General features: G+C 44.9%; 1 protein-coding gene across 1 annotated transcript; it reads right to left on the reverse strand.

The window, feature by feature from the left end:
• Positions 1-939: 939 nt before the first annotated feature.
• On the reverse strand, positions 940-8,101 carry GJD3 (gap junction protein delta 3). The gene is made up of 2 exons (XM_063137842.1): positions 8,029-8,101; positions 940-2,037 (listed from the first exon to the last, which is right to left on the reverse strand). Exon 2 carries the CDS (start codon positions 2,030-2,032, stop codon positions 1,115-1,117), a length of 918 nt encoding a protein of 305 aa, XP_062993912.1. The 5' UTR covers positions 2,033-2,037; positions 8,029-8,101; the 3' UTR covers positions 940-1,114.
• Positions 8,102-13,385: the final 5,284 nt, after the last annotated feature.

Raw genomic sequence — 13,385 nt, forward strand, 5'->3', positions numbered from 1 at the left:
CATTCTGCATTCCTCCTTTAAGGATGAGAATTCTCTTTAAAAACAATCTCCTTCTAGACCACACACCCATGCTTACAGGCTCCTTGTCTGTTAGCTCTTCCGACTCTCTGACGGCTGGTTCCGTGAAGCTTGACCCCCTAAAGGCTTAGGTCAAGAGCCGCTCCCTTCAAGGAAGGCCAGCCAATTCCTGCCATATCTGACATGGAATAGCTGCGTAAACACAGTTCTGGTTATGATTTGATTTTAAAAAGGAGGAAAGTCGTTGTATCCAAATGCCACGGGAGATTGTATAGTGTGAGACAGTCATGTAGGCAAGCCCCTAGAAGACGGAAACACAACCTAGGCAGGTATGGTTTTCTTAGGGACTGGTGGAGTAGTAGTTCCAGTCACATGGCCATTCTACACTTTGCTTTGGAACAATAGAGGATCCAAAAGCATCCAGCACCAACTAAAAAGCCTTGTCTTTCCTGGAACGTACATGAGCGAGTTTCTTCAAAATGGAATTCAGCCCTTGGGCTGTGAGTGGTTCTGCTCGCCTTTGTTTTGAAAGAAAAGGCATTTCTTTTATTGCCATCTTTCTGCTCACAACAAATCTAATCAGTACTAGCCCAAGAAAGGTGTTACACATTAGCATCTCTGCCTGCTTTTCATCTGACATTCATGTTCCTATATAGCCAGATAGGGTCCAAAGTGTTTGCTAGTTCAAGTGGGAATTGCTCAGCTAGGCAGGAATAACTTATATTGATGAAAAAGTCACCTCCTATGTTCCACTCCTTTTATTCCAAACATTTGATGCTCATAGCTTACCAACCCACTTCTTACAGGTTACAAGTCTATGGATGCCATCCTCTGAGATACACCGTTAATAAGAGCTAACAGCCTCCCCTGCCCCCAAACCCGCTCCCACCCCCACCACCCATATATGAAAGCAAAGCATGAATTACCAAGGATGGGAGCAGTTCCCATTACAAGCTAAAAGGGACCATCAGATATCAGATCTATGTTATTTGACAGCGGATGAGAACAGGCCCAGCCCATGATTATACCAGCCCTGGAGGAATCCGGCTCATCCAGGGAACCACCAAATAGGCAGAGGAGGAGCAGTTCGCTGCCCTTACACTGTTAAGTCAGCTCTGGCAGAAGAGCGAGAAGACCGGCTACTCTTGGTAGAGCTTTTATGATGGAAGTGGGTCTTGGGTTCGTAATGGTTGGGGATCCCACCCTGAGAGGGCGTCCCGTTGGCAGCCCCATCTCCTGGGGCCAGAAAGTGCTTTGATTTTTCTTGTTTCTGATTGGACCAATTGTCCTGCTGTTCATAAGACGCTGTGGTGGGAGGGGCGATTGTGCGGCGCCTCCTGCAGCGGTTCTTGAATAAAAGGTGTGCCAGCTCCACCAGGCTGAGCAAAGCTGACACCAGCCCCACCATGAAGTAGAATTGGATGAAGATGGTCTTCTCAGTTGGCCGAGAGACAAAGCAATCAATGAGGTGAGGGCACATACCGTGCTTGCAGATGTACAGATACCCCACCTGGAAGCCGTACAGCATCCACTGTCCCACAAGAAAGCCTATCTCAGCTAAGATCCTCATGACAACATTGACTATGTAGAAGGTCTGGATGTTTTGAGTGCGTTGGCTGGGCTGGAGCCCAAATTGGACTTGGGCCTTCCTCCCTGCAATTTTGGCTTCCTCCTCTCCTGCTTCCATTTCCTTCAAGCCATGGTTGATTTTTGTGGTCTGGTGCATGGAGTAGATGACAAAGAGCACAGCTGGGGCTGAAAGCACCACAATGTGGAAAACCCAGAAGCGATAGTGGGAGATGGGAAAAGCCAAGTCGTAGCAAATCTGTTTGCACCCAACCTGCTTCGTGTTGCACTCAAACTCCTCCTGCTCGTCATCAAAGACATCGCTGCCCACTGTAGCCAGGATCAGGATGCGGAAGATGAGCATTACCACCAGCCAGAAGCGTCCCACCATGGGCGAGTGCTCCTGCACCGCATCCAGAAGGGAGCTCAAGAACCCCCACTCGCCCATGGCTGCTGCAAAGGGGAAAGGGAAAGCACAGATGTCAGCTTCACTGGTGCTCCCTTCCAGAGGGAGTGACTTCGCTAAAGATCAACGCATGCAGTGACTGCACTATGGCGGCGCAGGGAGAGGACAACCAAAGTGTCAAAGGCCAGTCATTAAGCAGTGCAGGATTTGGAAACTCTACGTAATTATGGTCAAACTAAATTACTGAGAATGACAGCAGTCTTGCTAATCATTAATGCAACTTTTGGCTGCCAAAGAATTAAAATCTTCAGTGGAGGCCCTTCTTCAGGTGCCCCTGCCATTGGAGGTGCAGCAAGGGTCTACAGGTGAAAGGGCCTTCTTAGTGATGGCACTCCAACTGGGCTGGTGGACTTTTTCAGCCATTCTAGGGGCATGTTGTAAACCGCCCTGAGAGCTTCGGCTATGGGGCGGTATATAAATGTAATAAATAAATAAATAAAATAAATGTCAAAGGAATATGGCCAAGGGCTTTGGATCTGGTGGGTGTAGGGCCTTCCCTAACATGCCCCTGGAACCCCAATTTGGGCCCACCACCAATAGAGCACTACAGGTGATAGAGCAACACCAGCAGAGCTTTCCGCTGCAGCACCAGCAGACCTGCCTCTCCCCACCCCCAGAGAGAAAGATCTGCAGCATACAATGGCCCCTCAGCTGCCTTCCACAGGAGCTTAAGAAAGATTGCGCCTTAAATTACTTGAACAAAATACACACATGATGGGGGAGGACACTTCTGGAAGCCACTTACTAATGAGACAACTTCTAGCGCAATCCATGGTTTGTACTCTTAACCTGGTTACGCTCCCAAACATTCTGCAAAACAATGGTTTCACTTGCCAAGTGAAAGACGGGTTCTATTTCTCAAGTATGTTTGGACATATGACCCTCTTACCAAGGACCTCTCCCCTCTCTAAAGAGCCATTGTGGTATAATGCCTAGAATATTAGACTATGACAAGAGAGACCTGCATTCAAATCTTCTCTTAGCTATGAAACTAACTGGATGATCTTGGGCCTCTCTCTCTCTCTGTCTCTCTGCCTAACGTTCCTCACAGGACTGTGGTGAGGATAGAAGAGGAGAACCTTGCATATTGCCTTGATCAAAACCCTGCTCGCTTGCTCTAGCTAAAAGTCCCCCTTGTTAGGTGAGGGAAATGCACTCTGCACTTGTTCAGGTGCTCTTTCATATCCTTTACTCCACTTGTTTCAAATTTGAGCACTCGCATGAGAACCAGCTGGGTGTGCGCGTGTGCTATACAATAGAGTGGCACCGTTATCGTCTGCTTTCGATGTGACTTGTGCCACCCTTGTCGACATATTTGGCCATCACTGTTCTAGCAGTTGCTAGAATAAGTTGTCGTAAAAAAGCAGCAGATTTGTGAGTTACGGGGTAGGAATGCTGTTTTTCTCTCTAAAGTGCCAGCACTGTTTGACTAAACTGGAGAGGTCTCCCCTGCACACCTTGCCCCTCTAAGCAAGACCACTTTAACTCTGAACAGGAGGTGCAAAGGGCGTGACCTTGGCAACACCAAGGGAGGTTGGGGGGTGCTGGTGGATGTTTTATGTCTGTTGCCAAGTTATCTGGAGAGGGGGAAGATAAAATCAGACTAGACCAGACCAGTCCAGGCCGCCTGAGTGTGTGAACTGTTGCTGGGGCCAGATTGGTGTACCAGGCAGGAAAGGTGTGTTGCACTGAGGTTTGGACAGATGTATTTCCTTGGAGAATGCATATAATATATACACGTGCCTGCCAAATGCCTGATAACTGAGACACACTTATCTTCAGAATTAAACCTGAAGGCACGCTGCATTCTTGCACCTGAAAAGCTTTACTTTCGAGCATCTACTAATAAGGATTAACCTCTCAAGAGTTTACCCCGTGGGTTTCTGCATGAGTCACTCATCTGGGCATGCCTCCACACTGGCAAAAGGAAAGCCTGGAACAGTAGCTCATGCAGAGATTTAACACAGGCAGCCTCTTCTGAGAGCAAGTGATTCTGCCATGTCTTTACATCAGGAGTGACTGGATTTTCGAACCTCATTGGATGCAGCACTACAGCAAAATGAACCATCCACAACAGAGGCAGACTAGAAGGAGAGAAGCCCAGAGCAGTAATACATGCAGAGATTCAGCAAACGTTTCTCTGAATAGGCAAATTTGGGCTCATAAAAATCTTTAATCAATTAATTTTTCATGAAACACACTCCCGGTTGTGCTACGGCACAACAATGCATACTGACACACAGTTTGGGAATTACCGAGACAGGACTATATAGTACAGCTTATATTTTATAAGTAGGCTAGACTAGAAATAGGGGAGGTACCGTAGAGGCAAGGATGGGGAAAAGTTATCTGTGGGTGGTGGGTGGGAAGGAAGCTGTTTTCTAGTTGCACTGCTGGGCCATTAATTGCTGTTTAAGAGACACCAGGGCTGGATCTACACTACTGCTTTAAAGCGCTTTATACGTAACAGTTTTGACAACTGTTGGGGCCCAGGACACACTTGTTGTCAAAACAGTTATAAAGTTGTCAAAACTGTTATAAAGCGCTTTGAAGCAGTAGTGTAGATCCAGCCCTAGGTGTTGTCTATACAATTTAAAAGCCCCATGGTGGCTGTGCAGTGGTGCTGCGTCAGTTATACAACACAGCAGTCACCTCACAGCCACTGTGGGGCTTTCCTACGAAGCTGCACACTGGAAAAGCCGGGGACTTACCATAGAATCATAGAATAGCAGAGTTGGAAGGGGCCTACAAGGCCATCGAGTCCAACCCCGTTCAATGCAGGAATCCACCCTAAAGCATCCCTGACAGATGGTTGTCCAGCTGCCTCTTGAAGGCCTCCAGTGTGGGAGAGCCCACAACCTCCCTAAGTAACTGGTTCCATTGTCGTACTGCTCTAACAGTCAGGAAGTTTTTCCTGATGTCCAGGTGGAATCTGGCTTCCTGTAACTTGAGCCCTGACTTTTCCTGCCAGATCAAGGTCACTAAAATAATAATAATAATAATAATAATAATAATAATAATAATAATAATAATTTATTTCTTACCCGCCTCTCCCTTTGGATCGAGGCAGGAAACAACATTAGAACAGGAATCAATACATCTTAAAAATTCTTGATTTTACATTGAGCCGGATAGGCCTGCCAGAAAAGGCTAGTCTATGTCTATGACTAAAGACTATGGCTCCTCCACCATCTGTCTTCACTCTGGCGTTGTACCAGGGGAGTTCCCGGGGGAAGGCGACCTCCAAATGGAGCTTGCCGGGCAAGGGGCAGAGGGTGGGCCTGGTGAGCCACACCGCTGTTGGAAAGTCCGTCGCTGCCTCTTCTTGTGAGGATTACTCGCCACCACCCTGCAGCAGCGATACCACAGGGTTTGGCAGCAGGGCAGCGCCATGAAGGCAGGGTCAAACTCAACAGAGTTGAGCATGGAGAGCAATGATGAAGAAAGCTTCACTTGATGCTTCCCTAACAAGAGAGAAGTTAGAGGCACACCTTCCTGCAAACCTCTGTCCCCGCCTAATAGAAATAAAAATGTGTCCTAGATTCCCTTTCCCACTTCCTTTTCCCATTTCCTTTTGTAAAATAATTCTACTTGGGTTTGGTGTAACACAACACTGGAAGAACACAAAAAGCCTTCATCATACTTTGCAATATCAAGGCCACATACTTTTAGTGATTTAAAATCAGAAGACTGGTCCACGTTAGTTGCCACCTAGTAATTAGAAGGGCTGTCCTGCTTGGGCAACTTGCCCTGTTGGCTGCACAGGCAGTGCCTCTTCCCAGAGCCAAATTAATACTATCCCCCATCTCTGCTCAAAACAGCAACAAACACCTTAAAGGTGGCTCTGAGACTTAGGTTCAAATCCCTATTCAGCACACTGAGTGACTTTGAGTCAGTCACCATCCCTCTGTTCAACCTACCTCACAAGGTTGTTGTGAGGTTAAAATGGGAAGGCAGGAATCATGTATGCTGTCTTGGGCTTCTTGGAGGAAAGGTTGGATAAAAATGAAAAATAAACAAACAAGGCGTCATGGCTTTCCTTTAGCACTTTACTAGCTTATCTTTCTTGCTGTCCTTCACCACAGAATAAGCTCCCATGTCATTAGGCAGAAGCATCTCCATTTATAATGGGAACACTCTGACTTTATACTGTTAGTTTTACCCTACCCAGTGCCTGTTTACCCTACCCTGTGCCTGTTTGCATTCTCTTCCCCTCCTTATTGTTCTACTATGATTTTATTAGAATGTAAGCCTATGCGGCAGGGTCTTGCGATTTACTGTTTTACTCTGTACAGCACCATGTACATTGATGGTGCTATATAAATAAAATAATAATAATAATAATAATAATAATAATAATAATAATAATAATAATAATAAAAACTACAGGAAACTAAAAGTGACAGCAGTCAGCTGAAATCAGCCTATTAAATCAGTATCTCATACCACTGCTGATTTTGAAAATGTTTAAAGCCATAAAAATATAAAAGCTCCCTGCTGGGTGAGACCAAAGACAATCTACATTGGTGGCTGTCATCACATTATGTGGCAGCAAATTCCATAGTTCAACTATGCCTTGTTTGCTGACCCGACTCTCCCACCATTCAGCTTCACTGAATGACCCCAAAGTTCTAGATTTAAGAGAGAGGGGCTTTCTCCACTTTCTCTACACCATGCATACTTTGATTCACCACTATCCTATCCCTCTTTACTCACCATTTCACTCTGCTGAGTTATTGTAATAGGGAATATTCTATATCCAAGATTCGTAAATAGTGGAAAGCAGATATTAAAGAAGAGCTGTTTCCCCCAACGAAGGGTAGCCTTTGTTAATTAAATTGCACACTATTTCTCACAACAGAAAAATTATGCCCTTCTGTCAGTACAAAAAAAAATCTATATTCTATTCAGATGTGATTAATATAAGTCAGATTTTAAAAGTGCAAACCTATGCCCACTTACCTGAGAGTAAGCCTCATTGTACACAATGGGACTTATTTCTGAGTAGACATGTAGAAAATAGCACTGCTAAATCACCTAAAATCTTCATCTGGTAAGCCAAATGTATAATTTCATATCTAATACAATTAGTTCACCGTGCACATCACAAATTTCTATTTCAACACATACAGTTATTTTCTTAGGTAAAATATTCTCATTAGAAATATCAGAGCAATTAAATAGTTACCATATAAATCTTTTAAAAAAATAAAGGTGTATGTGTTTGTGAAGTTTCTGGCAGAGGCTTCTTTTTCACGAGGTGTATAAACTTCTAAATGAAATCACTTCTTCTAATATGATTCTACACACGACTATTGCTAATTTCTACAGCACTTTTTTGGCGCACATAATTATTTAGTAAAAGTTCCCCTGTACTAAATAAGAAAGTTTCCCCTGTCCTTCCCTACCCCTTAAGGAAGATGGTACCAATTGCTGGGTATACATTGCTCTCCAACCACGGCACCAGATGCTCTCTTCTGATCTTATCACCCTTCCCACTATCCAGATACCCTGTTTGCCTCCTCCTCCACCACCACCCACTCATGCCACAGACTGTAGAATAGAGCATTGGAGGCATCTTTATGTCATGAATAATTGTCTGAAATTCAATGTGGGGACAGGAGAATTCCACCCACGCTCCCACCCCCACCCACTTTCTTTTCAGGATATCTGTGCCTCAAATGATGCCTATTGCAAGAACAAATGCAGAAGAAGCTCACAGATGAAGTGAAGATAGGCACTCCCCACCTGCAGGTGTGGAATAGCTCCTCTCTCCAACCCAAAAGTTAGTGAGGGATTTGCATAAATAGATTTTCAAAAGGCAAATGCAACTCTTACATGCCTCACCGCCCCCACAAACACTCTACCTCTAATTTAATGCCTGTCTTCTGGAGTGCCCAGAGACATAAGGACAAAAGTAGGGCCATGCTGGATCAGACCAAGGGGCCTTCTGTTCACAGAGGTGCCCTCCCCATTACCTGCTGCCTGTGATCCTGCCAACTTTGCCGTCTCTTCTAAAGTAGTGTCTCCGGTTCTCTTGGCATCTCCTCTTTTGTTCTACTCTTGTTAGCTTTAGCTCTGGCTAGGACAGTGGCATAAGAGAGAGAGAGAGAGAGAGAGAGAGAGAGAGAGAGAGAGAGAGAGAGAGAGAGAGGGAGGCAGGGCTTTCTCTTTAGCTCTGTCTGGAAGCTTTTAAAGTGACAGGACTACGTAGCATTCCCCCAGAGCTAAGTGGAAAGCCACATCCTATCCCACTAGCTCTTTGTGGAGAGGCAGGAGCAGATACAGTCTCAGGCTCCAGGGGGAACATGCAAGAGTTATGTCCACCTAATTTTAATCCCACTTTAAACAAAAAACAAAACCACTGTGTGTGTTTAAATGAGGCTTACAATAAAACAGAACAGCTATAAACCCCAGGACAGAACTAAAGAAAACAACATTAACCATCCACTTTTCCTTCTTATCATCCTCTGGTTTGAGACTCCTCCCCTCTTACCATGTAGAAGTGGACCGGAGAAGTGTGTCTCAGGAGGAAATCGGGCACTTCCGAGTTGGCCACCTTTCCTCTCCCTCACATAAATTTATGACGCTGCTACAGCTACACTTTTGGTCTAACCGTAGCAGCTCCCCAAAGTCTCAAAGACAAATCTTTTCCCAGCCTTGCTAATTAAGATCCTTTTAACTAGAAATGTCAAGAACTGAACACCTTCGGCATGCAAAGCAGGTACTACAACTCCCAGCACGGCTGGCTGGGGAACACTGGCAGTTGTAGGGCTTTTTACTGTCTCAACATGCATAGGATTGCACACTTAACTCCCATTAATTTCAATGGTTCTACTCTAAGAATCCAACTCCCTGAACCATGAAATCCTTCCTGGGATTTCCCTAACACTAGAGTTGGAAGGGACCTCAAAGTTCATCTACTCCAACCCCCTGTGAATGCATCAACTCTACTATGACACCATCCGCATTGGCTGGCCACTCAGCCTCTCCTTGAAAACCTCTAATGAAGGAACACTCACCATCTTACAAGGAAGTCTGTTCTCCCCAATGTTAAGCTGAAATCCCTTTTCTTATAATTTGAACCCACTGGTCGGGGCTCTGCCCTACGAAGAAACTGAAAACAAAGTTGCTCCATCGTCTGTGTGACAGCCCTTCAGATAGCTGAATATTGAAGATCTACAAAGGAAGGGAGTTCGTCAGCATAAAAGGAGTCTTAAAAGGGTACCCAAGGAGTGCTGTCCAAGAGCAGGCACAAAAAATGGGATTCTTGTAGAGGCCGTGTGTTTTGGCTGGTGGGGCAATATGGCTAATGAACACCTGATTTACTGTACAGAAGGGGGTACAGAACCATTTTTTAGTGAAGGGCTGAACTGCCCCCACTCCAAGGGCCAGATGATGTCAGTGGCCGTGGGCACATCCGCTGATGTCATTGCCTCATCCCCAACCATGTTGAAGACTAGCCTTTACCCGTAAGCCTACCCAGATCAATGTAAAATCAAGAATTTTTAAGATGTGTTGATTCCTGTACTAATGTTGTTCCCCGCCTCGATCCAAAGGGAGAGGCAGATAAGAAATAAATAAATAGATGATGATGATGATGCCTTTCTCCACGTTGGCAGAGACACAGAGTTAGAGAAGCAGCCACTGCTCCTAGTGCCAGCTGAGTCCCTTTGCACGCCTCACAAAAGAACTCCTTCCAGTGCTGACCGCATAGTTGGCTTAAGGTAGCACACACCCTCCAAAGGACTCAACCAGCACTGTGAGTCCCAGTGCTGGCCAAATGCACTGTGGAGGAATCCCTGTTCAGACATGGTAGCAGGGATTCCTCCAGGGCTGGCCCAAGGCATTTTGCTGCCTGAGACATAGCAGTAAATGGTGCCCCCTACCTACACAAGTCAAGGTGCATAGTACCCAATGTTGGCTGAATTATTTTGGTATATGTGGCAGAAGATGCCATAAGCACCTTTTCCCCCACCCACCCCTGTCATGAGTAGAAATACAATAACAACAAGGTAAGTAACAAATAATTTGCCGCCCTTCTATAGCACCCACAATTTGTTGCCTGAGGTGACTGCCTCACTCTGCCTCATGGCAGAGCCAGCCCAGTTAGAGGCCAAGCCACACTGCTTAAGGTTCACAAGAAGGTTCCGTGGGCTAGATGAAGAACCTCCATAGACTGGGTTAGGCTTTACATCCCTGCTGTGGAGCAGTCATGGACAGAAAGTTGATCTCCAGATATTTTGGACTTCAACTCCAAGCATTCCTAACCATTAGCCAGGCTGGCAGGGGCTTCTTGGAGTTGAAGTCCAAAACATCTGGAGATCTACCTTCTGCCCACCCCCTGCTGTAGAGGATATCAACTTCTGTTGTTGAGTTATTTTAGGGTTGCAATATCTGGGCAGCTTTATCAGTTAGATTAATTGATTAAACACCTTTTGATCAGCTAAAAGGGTGAGAGAGATGTAAAATTTCCAGAAATTTTGAAGCCATGGGAAAAAACAGTGGTTTTTTTTGGGGGGGGGAACGTAATTTTTCAGAAAAATTGGGGGGGGGGAACCCCATGCAATAATAGCACTTTTTACAGATTGAAAGTCACTTTGTTACTTTAGGAACATAAAATGTAATTATGTACAAGTTGGTTTGGCATAAAATTATCACATTTGAATATACTGTATTCAAACAATTATTACAAATTGAATTTACTTTTTAAAATATTTACTTTTTTTTGAGTCGGAGTAACAAACGGAGCTATAAGCTCCTGAACTGTAAGGAACCTCTTTGGTTTTGCCAATTTATGAGGAGCAAGCAAAAAAAATTAAACACACACACACACACACACACAGAAGAAACCATCAACATTAATAACAAAGAAAATTATTTATGTCTTAAACATTTTATTCATCATGGTAAAATAAAACATTCCATAATCTATTTTTATTCATCCCCACCCCCCGCCCCAATTCTGGTAGAGGGAAAGGCTTTGGGGGGAAACGGGGGACGACAGCTTTTCCCTAATTTTTCAGAGCCTTCACATCTCCTCACTCCTCATTAACTGGGTGAAACCATTTAATTTTTAATATTTTTCCCCTAAAAACTGCAAATGCTAAGCACCATTCTAAAAGTGGTGTCCTTATTTATTTATGTACTTTACATCCTGCCTTTTTTTCTTCCAAGGCAGCATGTAATAATCCTTTTCCTCCCTATTTTATCCTCACAACAACAACCACTACACCACACTGGCTCGCTCTCCTTCCATCTTTTTTGCACATAAAAAGGAATGCTTGTATATAAAAAAGTAAAGAAATAAGAAGAAGCCTTCTGAAGCCCCCTGGAAATAAGAAAGGTTTTTTTCTTCAAAACTAGTGTTATTAATATGCAAATTAACACAGATTTTATCAAGTAAAAATAATACATTTCGGGTGAAATCCTATGCATGTCTAGACTGAAAATTCCTACAACTTCCAGACAGCACGGCCTCTCTCATGAAGGGTCCTCTTCCCTCAACTGTCACCACCAGCAGCCGTTCTAGCCAGATGAGCTGAGTTGATGAGAGTGAGAGCAGGGCCATTCCACCAGCATTGTTGAAAGAATTAATTCCCCCCTCTTCCCTCCCCATTCCTTTTTCCTTGTGTGTCCTGCCTTTTTAGATTGTAAGCCTGGGGGCAAAGACTGTTTTGTTTACTCAGTTATATGTGAGCCACTTCGATAGCCTTTTTGGCTGAGGAGCAGCATTAAAATACTTCAAATAAATAAATAAACCTACGAGCCAATTGGCCTTTTGCTCTTCCCTCCAACCTCATGGTATAGCTTTAGGAGCTCTTGTGCCTCTCGTGAGGCCAAAAATGGTGCTTCCGTTCATAAACATGGTGTCTGAACTTGTTTCTCCCTCATGTCTGCTTGCTTGAAGACAAGAAAAAGAGAGACAGGAGGAGGAACCAGGACAGTTTCTCCTCCTGGTTGGCAATGGGACAGAGTTGCAACAAGGGCAGTTGTGGCGCTGGCCATCCAGATTACTCCCATTCAGCTACCACATTGTGCCCTGTTCCTCAATAGGTAGTTTACAGCCAGATCAGATCCAACAAATCTCTGTGTCGGTTCTGGCTCTACTCCTCATTTTTATCTTTGGTTGTTGCTCCTAGTGGCTGCCATTAATCCATTATTAATAGAAATGTGGTAGTCATTATAGGAGCACTGGCAGCAATAAGAGAGACTGTCCTTGGAGGCAGTTCATCCGAACAGGGCTGACCTACTGACAGCTCGACTGAGTCATGCCAGATTAGCAAGAACTACTTTTCGGGCTACCAGAGTTAACAGGCCACTTACCTTTTCCAGAGTCTCCTCAAAGGTGTGTTCTGGGGGGAGAGACCTTCATTACTGGAACTTTGGGATTTGGCTGTGCATCAGGCTATCTGGCTCCCTCGTAGCTCCTCCGTAAAGCCACAGGTCCATCTGTAGGTCTTGGGGCCGTTATCATTTTTTTCAGCTTGCTGTGTCCCCCCCTTTGACACCCTCCATCATAGCTTTGAGTCATTATCAGTGTGAAGAGCTAAGGGACAGTTCAAGAGAGCTGGTTAAAGGAGAGGCTTAGAACTGGCCACCACTAGAATCTCATGCGAGATAAGAATTGCCCATCAGTGGGCAATTCAAAATGGCAGCCTTAAAAAATTATCCAGGGTGACCCATCCCTGAACTCTGTTCGCAACACTCTTGATCCTCACTAACCCTTTGCTACCAAGTTGGAAATCAATAGCTGATATCAGACAACATATTAGGCAATGGAGAAGGGAATAGCACACTCACTGTGCATTATTTTGCGGGTACTCCCCATATGGCATGTTGCCCCTCCCCTGTCACACGGCTGAAAGTCCCAGCGTCCTTCAGGGCTGCTGGTGCTCCTCCCTCAGTCCTCCCGGCCCTATCCCATCATGCATTGAAAGTTTTGCTGGCTGTACAGAAGCAGCCAGGGTGTTTTTTGCCGCTCTTGCTGGAGAACTCTATGGCCAATGGAATAGTGCACTCGATGGGGGGAGATTATACAACGGAGCCCTCCACACAACATTTTAATCAATTGATTATTTGATAAGCAATGGAGCAGCCCATTATTTTCCCACATTGTTTAATTAAAAAAAAAAAGTATAGAGTATTGCGTCCAGTTCTGGGCTCCACAATTCAAGAAGGACGCAGACAAGCTGGAGCATGTTCAGAGGAGGGCAACCAGGATGGTCAGGGGTCTGGAAACAAAGCCCTATGAAGAGAGACTGAAAGAACTGGGCATGTTTAGCCAGGAGAAGAGAAGATTGAAGGGAGACATGATAGTACTCTTCAAATACTT

This window comes from Elgaria multicarinata, chromosome 11 (genome assembly GCF_023053635.1).
Source record: "Elgaria multicarinata webbii isolate HBS135686 ecotype San Diego chromosome 11, rElgMul1.1.pri, whole genome shotgun sequence".
In the NCBI taxonomy this organism is placed as follows: domain Eukaryota; kingdom Metazoa; phylum Chordata; class Lepidosauria; order Squamata; family Anguidae; genus Elgaria; species Elgaria multicarinata.